At 38.0% G+C, this 15,837-nt stretch overlaps 1 protein-coding gene across 2 annotated transcripts in view; it reads right to left on the bottom strand.

The window, feature by feature from the left end:
- The window catches only part of LIN9 (lin-9 DREAM MuvB core complex component), a gene marked incomplete at its 5' end in the record, with an annotated part of 39,158 nt that overhangs the window by 17,533 nt on the left and 5,788 nt on the right, over positions 1-15,837 (bottom strand). For both annotated transcript variants that reach the window (XM_084285410.1, XM_084285411.1), the window contains 5 exons: positions 1,500-1,625; positions 4,000-4,133; positions 6,001-6,105; positions 9,824-9,918; positions 11,038-11,070. In XM_084285410.1, coding sequence (XP_084141536.1) covers positions 1,500-1,625; positions 4,000-4,133; positions 6,001-6,105; positions 9,824-9,918; positions 11,038-11,070 — 493 coding nt within the window. The remainder of the gene's footprint in view (positions 1-1,499; positions 1,626-3,999; positions 4,134-6,000; positions 6,106-9,823; positions 9,919-11,037; positions 11,071-15,837) is intronic.

Raw genomic sequence — 15,837 nt, 5'->3', positions numbered from 1 at the left:
ATGAGGCTCTCTTTTTTTAAAAAAAAAAGACTATATGACAGCTTAACAAAAAAAAAAAAAAAAAGTATATACATCTATTATACAGTGGTACTTACTTTTGGCAAAAGTCAAATGAATATGAGTAAATGATGATTTAGGCTCCAGCTACACCAGCTCCCTCTCAGTGAAGCATAATGATAGAAGAACTAAAAACTCACAATTAAGCTTAAATGATATGAACACCTTTCCAAAAGGAGCTATTTTTAAGGTGGCTGTGCTGCCCTCCATGGAGTAGCATTTATAATTATGTAAAGCCATGTAAGATTAAATGGCCATGTAAGATTAAATAGCCTCCATCAGACAAAATACAATCTGACTCGATACAGTGACCTATGAAATTGATTCAGTGCTTCAGTTTTCATTTTTAGTAATTCATATAAACAAACCAGTCTTTTCTTACCTAAACACTACTTGCTCATCCTGATCTTTCAGAATTTAGGGAATCACAGACTGGTTGAGATTGAAAGGGATCTTTGGAAGTTACTTGGTCCAACTCCCCTGTTCAAACAGGGACACTGAGAGCAGGCTGCTTATGACCACATCCAAATGGCCTTTGAGTAACTCCAAGGTGGGAGACTCCACAGCTTCTCTCATCAACCTGTTACAGTGCTCAATCACCCTCATGGTAAAAATCTGTTTCCTTACATTCAGACAGAACCCTCCTGTGTTTCAGTTTGTGCCCACTGCTTCTTACCCTGTTTCTAGACATCACTGAAAAGAGCCTGTCCTCTCACCTTTCCTGAGGGATTTACACTCACAGGTGAGATCCCTCCTGAGCTTTCTCTTCTCTATCCTAAGTTGTACAGATTCCATGAAAAGACTGAACTGAATCATTGGGTTTAAAATCTAAGAATTCTTAATCAGAGAAAAAAACCTCTGCTTTTCATTCAACTCTGGATTCTTGACTACGATGTTCAGTATTATATGGGTGACTTCCCCCACTCCTGTTTTGGCAGCCAGGAAAAGCTGAGAATCTAAAAAGTGGTTTAAAAAATAATAAATTAAAAAAAAAAAAAAAAGAGAAGAAAACATGCATTTGTTCTCCCCACAAAGAGCTAGTTATATCCAAAAAACACATAGTGGAAAATTGGCCTGGCTTCATGCCAGGAAGCAATGCAACATGGAAGATAGAGTAATAATTTCAACATAGCCCAGCTTGAACACTCAAGTTACCTAGGATGGGAGGAGAACGTTTAAAGTACAGGCTCATCACAACTGCATGGACTGAACGCACACACACAAGGAATGGGAGGGGGGTCAGGGATAGGAAGCATTGTGCACACTCAGAGAACACCATTTCAATAAAATGTTGTTTTACACTCAGCTATTATTGAGCTTTACTACCTGCATGCAAAATAATTTAAAAAAGAACAATTCAGGTAACATGAAAACTACATGTAATCATTGACTGAAGAGAAAGACAGAGGGAAAGGGAGAGGGAGGGAGGGGGAGAAAATTACCTCCGTGGCTTTCCCATCAATCGTCTGATTTTTCCCCACTCTACTCTTGTCAATTTTCTGGTTTTCAAGTTTGGAAAAGATTCTTTCAGGCATACACAGAAATCATTATCTCCTTCAAATAGTGGTCTGTTGAAACATCAAAAGAAACTTCAGCAAAGCCAATGAAGTGTCATGAAAGTACTGCAACCCACTAAAGGAAACCATAAACATATGGTGAGGTATTAAGACTAAAGGAAAGGACAATAGGTGCAAGGCAATACTGAGGAATAGAAAAATAGCACCCTTTTCATAAATCCATTCAATTATAAACCAGATTCTCAACAGAGGGTTCCAAAAATACAGGAAATTGAGCCAACTTGTCATTGTCAGTAGCTATACAGGAGATTTTTATTCCATCACACCATGGCTCCATGATAAAGCAGAGGATCACTATTACAGAAGTGACACTACCTACACAAGTTATGAATTTTTCTTTGATGCTATGACCTGTCATAACACAACAATATACCTTATGTTCTATGAAGGTCTTTTACTTTGTAGTACCACATTCTTCTTGGGCTGAGGAGACAAGGGAGCAGCAATGGATATGCTGGCCTAATAGCAGGTTGATGATTAAAGACCATAGCAAGTGAAATAAATCTCACCTGGTAAGAACAAGAGAATAACTGCATCCGAGGCAAAGCCACTTTTCTCTATTCTCTACAGGGTACTGGGGTTTTAGAGGGAAATATCCCAGAAGAGAGAGGATCTTGGAAGCAACACCACTTTCAACTGAATGTGTTGGGTGTCAGGAGAGAGGGAAGGTTCATGGAGATAAGGAAACTCAGGCAAGAATGGAAGAGAATATTTTTACAGTAAAAGGATCTGCCACTGTGTCATGAAATGAAAGTAAACTGCTAAGGATGATCAGTGGCACTCAAGCAGAAGATAAGTGTATAAAGGTTTTATTTTTATTTTTTTATCCAGTTTTAGTGTCTTTAACATTAGACTTCAAAGAAAGTTGTAAAGACCGACTTTTTTAAAAAAAAAAAAAAAAAAATAATGAGATGATAGTTTGAAAGATTAAAATATTTTAAAAACTTATAGCAGGCGTATGGCGTTTAAATAGATGATGTCAACTGAGGATAAGATTTGATTAAAATACGTTGAGCTTTATAGAGAGTGCCGTATTTTGTCAGCTTACAGCTCTATGCTTTAAACTCTTCTATGCTTCATATTGTTTAGATCGTATCACCCACAACATAAATCAGTTTTTCTTCTGCAGATATATACATGTACTTTCTTAGTAAGCTATACCATGGTAATATCTTAACATAATCATACCAGTAATGTGAGGTAACTATCAAAAAGGTTTTTTAGAGTCACCTGCTAAACACAAGTTTTAGTTTACTGATAGACCTAAAGCTCCACAGACAATTATTTGAGGAAAAAAAAAAAGTTCTTGGACTGTTATAAATATCAAAACTATAAGCATCAGATATTGAAATTACTACTAGGAATAATGTTTTTGTTTGTTTGTTTTCCAAATAAGACCAAGGGAAAAAAATACATAAAGATTAATTCATTCAAAAGAACTTCCACAGAAGAATTATAAACAAGCTAAAATGAACATGCAATTTTTCTGCTTGAGGTAAACATATCCTAAAATGTTCTTCTGTTGCTATGACTGCCTGCTGAAGCTACAGCTATCCTGATTAAAATAGGAAAAAAGAACAGTATTTCATTATGAATAGATTCTGGAAAAGAATGCTCGTTAACTCTGAAGCCATCCTTCAGAGTACTGAATGTTAGCATTTCATATAATAGTCAACCAATTTTTACATTTTAGAATTTTTAGTTTTTATGTGATTAGGGACTAAATTAAAATGGTTCTTTCAAACAATTCACACCACCTTGCCACTGGTGTTAAGAGAACAAGTACCAAAAGACTGAAATACAGACTGTGGAAACAATCTGAGAGCTATAGATTAGGTGATCCAAGAAAGATTCTGACGTGTAGAGGTGACCTGAATAGTCATAACCCAGCACCCTGTTGGTGATCACAATAAAAACAGGATAACAGGAAATAAATACACAAAATAAAAATGTTTAAGTTTTAGGGAAGCAGCATTTTGCAAAGAAGCAGTCCCCTTTCCATCTCCGTTGTGTACCACTGACTCAAGGGTTCAAAAAAGCTGAAGTGTTCTGACAACTTCAGGCTTCAGAAGGTAAAAGTATATGAATAAAATCTTCTATTTGGTAGAGGCGGAGATCATAAAAAGGAAAATATTTCCATGAAGGAATACATTTCATAGAAGACTAAAAGAGCTACCCAACTAGGTTGCTCATTATAAAAACAAACAAACAAAAAAAACACAATAAAATAATTTTCAAGATCTAAAAATTTAAGAATAAACTTTATTCTTAAATAAAGTTTAACCAGTACATGGAAAATTGTAGCTCAACTTCAGAAAATTACTTGTTTTTATACTAATAAAATACTTATATAAAGAATACATACTTATCTATATTTGAATAGAACCATTCGTATATGCACCACTTGTGAGCTTTAGGAAGTTTGAGCAGGTTACGAAGCCGTAAACCAATCTTCTGTGATGCCTTCTTGTCTGGCGTTGGCATTGTTGTATTAAACTTCTATATAGTAAAATAAAGGAAACAGTTAAACACGGTCTAATATTCTTCAATATTCAAATTGTTAAACTATTTTTTAATAAAAGTTCATATATTAATAACTGTTATATCTTAATTGCATGTATTGTTTCATGACAATTTTTTGTGTTGCAGATCTACGATTGTCCTTACTGCAATGCAATCCAAACAGATGGCAAACTTTAACAGGATCAATATAAATTATCTCTACACGAAGCTCTTCTAAGGGAAGCATTTTCCAGCAGTGAAACCACATTATTAGTAACAACAGTATTGGCACTAACTGCACACAGACCTCAAATGTTTGAGGCACCACTGAATGTTGTCTCAAGTTGGCATGTGTGATTTGGTGACTCAAATGCCAGCAACGCCAACTCCCTCATTTGCACTAGTGATTCCACTCTTACTAATTTGATGTAATCAAGTCAAAGCCCTGAGCAGAGCATCGCCTTTTTATAAAATGTAAGAGTACCTAGCATGGACATAATCAATTTTTAACTAAGTTTGAAAGCTATTTTATAAACCCCAAAACAAAGCATTTGTCTTAGATCACATGCATACTACACAATGCTGTGTTTAAACAAGACTGCAGAAAAATAATTCTGTAATTTCCTCGCAGGGATGGCTGTCTTAACTGATAGGAAAACTTACTTGAAAAAGCAATGGTTTTTCAAGAATATTAGTTTAACTGGGTCCCCATGCCATAACTTGTTGTTATCCTTGTCTCAATGCTCAAAAATGACATTTAGTAGCAGCAATAATAGAATAAAGCATACAGTTGCCATCTTGTTGGCTCCTGCTGCACTTAAGTACTGCCTTCTAGATACAGTTCCACTTTCTTCTGCTTCAGGAAACAAAGCCTAGCACAATGGCAAGATCTGTGGGCTACAGTAACTGCAGTCGCTCACACAGGTTTATCTAGCAATCCACAGGACATCCTGAACCAGACATTTAAGTACAAACTACCTGGGCTTAGGACATTATCCAGGCCTTTCTACTGTTAAGAAATCATAGTAGCAAAAGAGAAAAATGCCTTGGTCCTCCTCTGTAACAAAACAGACCCTGCAAAACAGCAATTGCTAAGTCCTCCCTATTCTACACTACACGCTACAGTTCAGAAAGGAAGTACGACCAGTATTCAAATACCGTCTTTTCACTGTGGCAAATCCAGGCTCATAAGGTGATGGTACATACAGAGAAGTGATTTGGATGATAAAGGTATTACAGAGTCAATTCTTTGAGACAAAGAGATGTTGCCCTGTCTAACAGCAAATAAAGGGTGAGAAAAATTACTGCTGCTCTTTCATGCTATACCAAGGAGTAGACAGCCAAGGAGAAGAATAGAAAACCAAGCTGTTTGAAGCAGAGGACAGTATCGTTACAGGATCAAGAAGGTGCAGATGGCCATGAATACATTTTGGCTACTAATCTAAAGCTAGTTCCTAGCTATTGGAACACAAAGTTCTACAGCAGCCTTCTAAATGGTGTAGTTACTTTGTGGAAGAACCGTAGTCAGTTTTTAACTGAAGTGGAAAAAATCTGTGCGGATTACAGAATATTATTGTTCACAGGAGCAAGACAGGCAATTATGGACTGCTTTCCAGCTCTGTATGCTTACGTCCAGGATCAAAAAGAACAAGTACTCTCACAAATAAACTTAGTACCCCAGTTGTGAGGAAAAAAAATACAAATCTGTTTTGAATTGTGGCTTACTCCTAGCAACAGCTTTCCTCACAGGCATATTCAAAAACTGATAATCCAACTTGAAAAGCAAATATATTCTAATCTTCAGCTAACACAGATAGGCTTGTTCCCCTTTTTGGTAAAAAAATATCTGCATACATGTAGGTACCTGTGGAACCATCGCAACCTTCTGATTTCTTTTGGGTGACCTTGTGTTTATTTGTCTGTCATCATCTTCACAGAAGAGTCGACTCCGTTTTGAATTTCTGAAGGGCTGCATGTATCAAAATTAAGAATGAATTACAAGAAAAAAACACTGATTTCTCTGTACATGCACAGAATTCACAGTGATAGAAACGGAACGTGTTTTCTCTTGCCACCTACTGGATTTAAGGCACACGGTACACAATAAACAGTGCCTCCTAGCAGTTACAAACCTAAGGGCTGAGAGAAGAGAGGAAGGAATTTAAGATTCTGGGCTTTCCAATGCTAACTATAACCCATTGCTGTACTGCTGGCTCAGTTCCACAAAAGAATTTAGAATGTGACTCTCACTTGTTTCCAGAGAAGTTATGTGTCAAAAAACTTGTGTATCAAAGCTTAAAATAGTACTTGTTTATAAGCACATATCTCAAGCAGTTTGTTCTAAATTTGGGGTAAAAATGTTTATTCAAACTGTGTTTTGGTATGTTTCCAGTAAAAACATTAGCTTTATATAAAATTTCTTTCAAGAACTTCTTAGGAATCTAATTTTCTTTTTTTAAATTTTAAACTCACTGAAAATGCCTACACTGCAAAATGCTAAGAAGCTAATGCCTGAAGAAAGTGAAGCTTGAGTAAGTTATATAAAAATATCAGATAAGAGAAGAATTTAGAATTTATGCTAAAATTTACTTGTGTGGTGGTAAGACGTTATAGCTCAAAGAGAAGACTGACTGAAAATGAGAAATCATATTGCAAATATACGTCATGATTGTCTTCCCCTTTTCAACCACTTCTGTTTAGTTACTCCACAACATTTAACCCTACAACAACAACAACAACAAAAAAAGAGCTTTCAACAAGGACAAAACAGTAACCTACGTCTGGCTAGACTGGCTATTAGTGCTAAAAGCAGGAAGCTTTCCCTTCAGCAAAGACTTTGTGGCCCAGCACAGGAGCCAGCTACATCTGAGACGTCTCTCCCCTGTAGAACTCCATGACTGCACTACGTAGCGTTCCTCGTAATTCAAAATATTAACAAAAGTGATGAGTAAAGGCCAAATAAATGCAGATTTTGCTTCTTTCAGTAGAAATGGTGGAAATGCTACAAATAGTATGCAAACCACATAGGTATGAAATCTGTAGCACCCAAATGTGAAGAATACTGATGACAAAGATAAGCCAGCCCTTAACAGCAATCAGAAACAAAATAAATCCACACAACGAAGTAAAACATCACCAATATGCACTTACTTTAGTCAGTCACAAACTTATTAAATGTAATTCTTAAATATATGTTTGAAAATAGATACTCCCAATTGAATTAATTAGCAGTAGCAAGAAATTGATCTGTCCCGTGCCACGAGAGCAGCTGGAGCTTTCCCAGGGAACTGTGTCTTTCTTACTGAAAGTTACACTGTGTATTTTATAAACATAATTACACTGGTGTATTTAAGTAATAGTGCCATATATGCGCTAGACACCTAAGCACATTCAGCACACAGAAGGAAACTCCTATTCCTTGTATACTTTACAAACAGAAAAGAGACACACGCTGGCAAGGGAACCAAACAGTGCCCACAGCATATTAGCATAGTAATTAGTTTATCATGTTAATTTTGTTGGATGCTGTTTTTCTCTCTGCATATAAATGCACTGAGTTCTTTTCTTTTAGATTTATTAGATCTTAAAAACAACGTTAGATTTCAATTGCATCTTTTCATTTCTTTTATAACATCTCTGCTGTCCTTGACAAACCATCATCATTAAAAAAAAAGGTCAGAACTATTCTAACTTTTGAGCAAGGAAATAAATCCACAAACCTATTTCAACAATAAAAACTCTTGCATCGCTAAACTCCATTTTTTTTTTTTTAATCATAGCATTCTGCCTACAGGATGAGGCGTCAGGTTCTCTTAAATATTTGCAATTATATTTTGGTCCTGAGATTTGAAATGCTGATTCTAGAACAACAGTTTTTTCCTCACAAACGTCTTGGTGGCACTAGACCCCATGAACACCACGTACCAACACACAAACACAAATACTCCACCTACACAAAACATGGAAGTTCCTTCAATCTTATGCTAAGGCTATGGTACAGATCAAGTGAATTGCTTTATAAACCTCAACAGAAGCTCCTAAATTCTATTCCAAAGAACTATCCAAAACAACAAACTTTTATCAGTCTGGATAACAGATGCCTAACAGCGGAATAAAAGAACAGGTGTTGAAAGGAAGCATCATCTACCTTAACTGAACAGGTCAAGCATTTGGGGGAGAGTTTTCAATTGGTAGTATAACATATCTGCAAAACTTCCAGTGTTCATGGATCTCAACCTAGTATAGAAGACTACATCACATCTCAGCAACACGTGCCACTGCTAAAACATCATTTTATGTCTATGCTTTGATCATGTCCGAGCTTTCTACAGAATACAGAGTCAAATTCAAAGTTTGAATCCTTATTTTCAATACCTACAGGTAGCATACCTGAAGATTAACAAAGCTTTGATACAAATATTATGGCTTAATGTGAACTCCAGCAGGAAGTAAGGGCCATCACAAAGGTCCAGTCACTGGAACTGCATTTTGTAGACCTCTGTAGTTCTCCAGCATAAGCACATAGCAACACGTATACATATGCCTACAGAAATCCTACCAAAATAAATATCTTCTCTGTGTAAGTTTCTCTCTTCAGGGATAAAAATCACAGAGCAAACTACACAGGAGATGTTAGTCACGTTGCTTAATGCTTTACTGGATGCTTCTCAGATATTTTGATTATGTGGAGAGCAGGCAAGTACCATAATTTCTAAACAAAATTCTTCCCTTCAAATAAGCAAGCAGTTCATAATAAACAAACAACTTGTGATTTGAATAAAAACCAGGTGAGAACTGACAAGTTGGTTGCAGTTATTGTGGAAAAAGGCAGCACCAAAAGAGCATAGGAGAAAGATCTGCATAGCTGTTGAGGGAGCATTTCATATGCTCTCCAGGGTGTTGCAGAAAGAGCACACAGTAATATATACATGTATGTAGACAGACAAGGCATCAGGTGTGATATTGCTGCTGGCAAATCCAAACCAAAACTCAAGTAACTAGGTAAGGTAGGGGAAGTACAGAATAATCTAGAAAAGCCTGAACTTGATGCAGTGGGGAAAGACGTGACAATGGAACGTTTCAGAGAGGTGGAAACGGTCAACCTAAACAATGGGGGAAGCCTTGGAGGCTTCAAGGCCTTTACCTTTCACTCCCCCACCCCAAGGACATTCTTTAACTCACGATCCCCTCATGAGTCCTCTCAGAACCCTGCAGGACATTTCCCTAACATGACTTTATTTTTATTAAAATCTCTCCTGCAGAAGGCACAATGATCGAAGTATGCTGTGATGTTTTCGCTTCCTTTTCCTTATGCAGCAGTTCTCAGCCAAAATTAGAAATGAGATATTTCATGAGATAAAGCAAATGGTTGATAAGAAATGGAGTTTCTTAAGTTCAAGGTCTGTAGATTCAGTACAGACATTTCACACATTTTCTTGACAAAAGAGAGGGAAAATGATTATGAGCGCTCTTGAACAAGGTTAACAATTTAGTTAGTTTGCTTATTCATTTATAAAAAAAAAATAATGCTTTCATCTCATGTTGAAACTGTGTAGACTGCTTTTGAAGGATATAGTTTAACATTCTAAGATTACAGAAGTATGAATTCTCAGATTTTCTGATCCTTACATTTGATTAACTTTACATTATTTAACCAATCTAAAAGTTGGCTTTTTATTGCTTCTTACCATTTCCACGGCAGAACCAGCATTCTTGCTCTTCCAAATGGGGGTTTTCTGGAGAGAATTGTATTTTTCATTCCACGAATTGGATAAGCTTCCCTCTGTTGTGAAGAATTTGTGTCATTAATATACATAGCCATATGCGTGTGTGTTTTAACACAGCTATTACCCAAAAGCTAGCATAACATCGTCTACTAATATATCTTTTGTTACTTGCAGTGTCTTCTTTGGGTTCAATTATAAATGGATGTTAGATTTCAATATTTGTATTAAATTGTTCTGAACATTAACTAAAAAAATGAAAGAAATTTTCAGTACAAGGAGAAACATCAACAAAACTTCAAAACTTTATTATTCCTGGAGAAAAAAAAAAAAAAAAAAAAAAAAAAGATTTCAGGAACCTCCTTTACTTCCATTATTTCCACTTACAGGGGAACACACATCTAGGCAGCTTTATCATGGCTGTAACTGAATCTTGGAGAAGGTGAAGCTCTAACAGACCTGGCTACCTTCATTTTAAAAAGCAACTAATTGCATGTACATCAACAAGTCGAACAAATTTAACTGAAACAAGCTATGTTAATTAAAACAGATTCAGCAGACCATGTCTTCTTCCTTGTGTAATATAAGACTTATAGTATATTAAGAGTTTTTTTATTGTTGGGTAGATTGCAAGCGTTCAAAATTCATATGTCATGTGCATGAAAATAATTTCAAAGAAAAGATATAAGAAAAAGATTTTCGAGTTAGTTTATAACTTGCTGACAGGAAATGTAATGGGATTACGAATTTCCTTCCTAATGTAAATTTTGTCACATGTTTAGAGCTCACTGAGAATCCTTTTCCTATCTCATCTTCAAGACAGAAAAAAATTACATCAATTTTCTCATCAAACCTGATACCTAAGAAGGTACTTGAGAAGAAACACACTTCAGGAACGCCACCCAGAAGATTAGTGTCTAAGTACATCACGACATACACAGTTTCAACCACCAAGGATTATCAAACTACAGAACTATATATAATAAAACTAATAAATAAATAATAAATAAAACTAATCATATTTTACTCCCCCCAAAACAAACAAACAAAAACACAAACAAAAAAACCCACTCTTTTTCAGTGCTATTTTCTTGAAGTTTTTGAAGCCAGAAACTAAGCACGCCTAAAGGTCAGCGTGGCTGTTTCATTTGTGCATGTAAATAACGTTAGCTGCTTACCTTTCAAGCTCACAAGTGCTTTTGCTGAAGAACCTGCAATAGAACACATCAGAAAATCCACATAAATCCTAAGTTATTTCAAAGAATACAGATGCTGAGCGCTTTTATTTAACACAGTAGATTCTGAATGGGCTTCACGTCCAATCTACATACTTCCATGCAGTTGTAACTATATTATACAATTTATTAGGATACAGCAATTAACTTTATGTATTGTCCTACTAATTCAGAATTCTTCAATGCCAAAAATATCCATTGAAGCAGCAGTTTAGGCAAGCTAAGCTTGAACCAAAAGTAGAGAGATGGCTAGCCCGTCGCCCCCTGGTGGGAACTCCTTGCAGAGAAATGCAGCAGGCAGGCATCAGAAATGCAGATTTATTTTGCTTTCACTGCTCAGACTGGGTAGCACATCCTTCAGAATTTCACTGCTCCTGCAGAACCTCTGCAGTGGTTTTGGGCCAGAAAGGATAAAGCCAGGCCTGACTGCTGCCCTCACGCTCTGCGATTTGCAAGTGCCTCTCTAAGAATAAACTGTTTGAAGCAATTATAGTAGGAGAAGACAAAGGGAAAGGTATTTCTGCATGACAGCACTTCAACAGATTCATGCTTTTCTTTCAAATCAGGTTTAACCTTCCACATATTCCACTGTTGGAACACCTTTCATTCTTGCATTGCATCCTCCTCTCTCCCCATCACTTTCCCAGCTTCCTCCTTCAGTTTCTCTTTGGAAATTCCATGAGAATTTTTGACTCCAAAGATCTGAAAATCTCTGCTTGCAACTGCTCCGTATCTAAGTCCTAAACCCATTAGTTTTTATCGTGCCAAAGATCCTTGCCTCAAGGGGACACATTCCAGGGAAAATCACAAAGCCAAAAATGAATTATTGCCCCTTTCCACGAGAATGCAGTATTTTGGCTTTGAGTGGACCCTTGAAGAAAACACAGGTGTAGCGAGGAGGAAAAAGACCTAAACACCTACATTCCATATTTTTTTCCAACATATTGTGTTCACTACCAGCTTACTGTACTGTAATGAAAATATTTGAAATATACATATATATACACACACACACACTTGAGTTTGAGATACAAAATTGAACTGTTTTTCACTCGTTGATGGTTTAGAGGGTCCCATCCCAGTGTCTTCCAAGCTGTCCAAATCTAACTTGGCTATTGCACATGGGATTAACTGTCAGAAGTAAGGTGACAGACCTGGGCTGTACTGTTCCGTTGCCCATCCTACACATTCCTTTTCTGATCCATCACCTTTGACAGTTTGGAGGCCTAAAAGTGGCTGGTACAGGAACTCACTTCTATGCTGTTCACAGTGAATTCAGCTCTTGTAACGGAGGTGTGGCATGGTACTACTGATTTATGCCTCGAAGATAGAAGATATTACCGGATTAATTAAAGACACTGTGGGCATTTTATTGATTTATTAAGTATTTCATACTAATATCACACGCCATACACAGTGCTTGCACAAATGCACAGATACCCTGCTATTCACTAGGAATGCAGTCCCAAACAGAACAAGTCACGTAATTGCTGCTGAAGAAACCTTTATCCTCCCCTAAAAAATAATGTGAGGGATGGTGGGAAACGTGTGCAGGGATTAATAAATACTCAGTTTAAAAGCATGGGGGGAAAGTACACGTCATTGAGGATGGAGAGGCAGAAGCAGTATCATCAGTACTGTTAGCTGGAGAAGATGCTGGCTTCTCAAAATGGAACCATAATGTGAAAAGTCTCAGGCATTTCACCTCAACACAGAATAATTTCCTTTTCTGACCATCGTCCTCATATGAATGAGATTAAATCAATTCAGTCAAGGTGAAGAAGTGACGGACACCAGAATGCCACTGTGCTATCTCCCAGCTTTGTAGCACTACCACTGCAAACACCCTTAGCTGCCAACATCTTATCCACTTGGCATAGTTAGGAATCAGTAAGTTTCCCCATAGCCCAAATCCTCAACAGATGCATACTTATGACAAATTTTTCCCTACTTAGCTTGCAAATGAAGTAATCTAAGCAGAAAAGGGAATCTTTATTTAGAAATACAAGTGTCCTAATAAAGTTCATTACATTGTCAAACTTCAAGGAAAACTGAGCATTCCCCTGCTTTTTCCATTTAGTTCGGCAGTATTTTACATACAACCAGGGCCACAAAAACTAGGATGAAATGAGCAATAATGAGTTACAACCAAACATATTCAATATTTAATGCAGATAAAAGCATTTCAGAAATTATAAAAGTTGCAGAATACATTCAGAATACATTAACTTTTTAAAAACTATCCTGTTTTAGTTAGAATTGTTGGATTTATAGTATCGTGACCCCACATTAAATACCACTGATTTCATATGCTACTCCTGTTCTGAACAACAAACATATAATCAGTCTTTTTAAACAGCATTTTAGTTATACAGATAAAGATTAAAGCAGAATATGAACGTGTGCTTGAACATAAATACTTATTATAACAATGACACATCTCATTTGTACAAACATCAAACACTTAAGAAATGGGTGGAAAGGATGAAAGAAGGCCTCTCCATCACGTCGGATGTTACAACCAAAGTCTAATTCTAGCTCCTCCCGGTTCAGATCATCATGGAAGTGACTCAGTGCTGAAAGTCAGAAAACCTCAGCCTAAGGTGGAAGTACATGCAGCTGACCCCAGCAGTGGATCAGAAATGAGAAGATCTGCTTTCAGTAGCCTACATGGTCACATTATTCCACTGTGAACTGTACGAGTGGCTTAGATGTGTTTTAGTCCCCTGCTGAGTGCAGGACAGTGGGGCTGAGCACACTCTCAGCAAGTTTGCTGGTGACACCGAGCTGTGTGGTGCAGTGAACGCGCTGGAGGGAAGGGATGCCATCCAGTGGGGCCTGGACAGGCTTGAGGGGTGGGAGCATGCAAACCTCACACAGTTCAACAAGACCAAGTGCAAAGTCCTGCACCTGTGTCAGGGCAATCCAACATGAATATAGGCTGGGGTACAAGCGGATAGAGAGCAGCCCTGAGGAGAAGGGCTTGGGGGTGTTGGTTGGAGAAAAGCTCAACATGAGCCAGCAATGTGTGCTTGCAGCCCAGAAAGCCAACCATATCCTACTTGGCTTTTTTTTTTTTTTTTTTTTTTTTTTTACTTCCCTGCTCCTGCTGGCCACACCACTTTTGATGCAAGCCAGCATGCCACTGGCCTTCTTGGCCACTTGGGCACACAGCTGGCTCATGCTCAGCTGGCTGTCAACCAACGCCCCAGATCTTTTTCTATGGGGCAACTTCCTGGGCACTCTTCCCCAAGCCTGTTATGGCAGCATGGGGTTGTCACCACCCAAGTGCAGAGGTATGACCCAAACACTTCACCTTGCTGGATCTCACACCGCTGAACTTGGCCCGTTGATCCAACTCACCCAGACCCCTCTGCACAGTTGTCCTACCCTCCAGCAGCTCAACACTCCCACCTCACTTGGCATCATCTGTGAGATTACTATGTGTGCACTTGATCCTCTCATCCGGATCACTGACAGAAACGTTAAACGAAACTGTCCCCAGCAGCGAGCCCTGGGCAATACCACTGGTGAGCAGCCACCAACCGGACTGCCCTCCGGCTTCACTTATCACTGCACTTGGTTAGCCGGTATTTCATCAGAAAACCTGCAGAAAGATATCTACAACGAAGCACAAACATCACAGCTTCCTATTCGCTTCTCTGCTTACCACAGTTCTCAGGGTCTGTTTTTCTTTTAAAGGCGATTGCATAACAATATTTTTGCAATTTATTTCAGCTCCTCTTTAAGGTCCCTTCCAACCCAAACCATTCTATGATTTTATTGCTTGTTAGGTTGCTAGTAGATGTATTACTTCAACACAGTGTCCGCACTTGACTAAGTTTGAAAAATTGGGAGAGGATTTTGCACAGAGCTAGGAGAAAGACTGGAAGCTCTAAAGACATGCCTTTGTGCAAGAAAGCCAAGATCCACCCAATCTTGTTCTTCCTACAGAAGGTCAAGGTCTGTACTGACTGCAAGTATCTACAATGAGAGAATTCAGATTGGAAATAGCTCTGCAGCCTTCTCTTACAAGGACAGAACTAGATTTACTCGTTGAAAGATGATGACATTGGGTGAGTTTGGATCAACAACAAATGCCAAAGTTTGCCACTTTTTGTATTAACTATGCTGAGGAAGGGCAGCATGGACTCCCTACCATTTCAACTCCTTAAATCAAATTCACATCTACTTTTAAAGGGAAAAGTGTAGTTGAAAAGGGAAACACAGAGCTGATGCACATATACTCCAAACACAATGGCCTTTTCTGGCCTTAAAAAAAGGTTTCTGTAGAATATATGGACCACAGACGTGCAGTAAAAATAACTGTTACAGATTGCAAAGCTTTTAATAGTCTAATACCAGGGAACTCATTAGTACCTACAGAGTCAGGAGTCAGTGTATTTTTGTTTTTATAGCTCTAGTAAGAAGTGATTTTCCAGAAGTCCATATAAAACCAAATCAAATAAAAAAAATCAACATTAAAATAACGTTAAGTCTGACAGGTTTAACGCCACAAGAACCACATTTTTTCACACCAGGCTGGACAGAAAAACAAAACTGCTGCTGGCAGCAGGGGCCATGCCGAGGGACAGCTCCCCCAGTCCCAAAGCACCTGCTCCTCCAGCACCATCCACGCTCCAGCAGTCACTCCTCTGGCCCCAGCCTCACCCTCCAAGCACCTGAGAGCACTTTTATGGACATTGCCATGAAGATAACCTCCTCTGGCTGCTTTGCAAGTGG

Source organism: Netta rufina (genome assembly GCF_964035555.1).
Source record: "Netta rufina genome assembly, chromosome: 3".
Lineage (NCBI taxonomy): Eukaryota > Metazoa > Chordata > Aves > Anseriformes > Anatidae > Netta > Netta rufina.
This window is presented reverse-complemented; position numbering and strand designations above follow the sequence as displayed.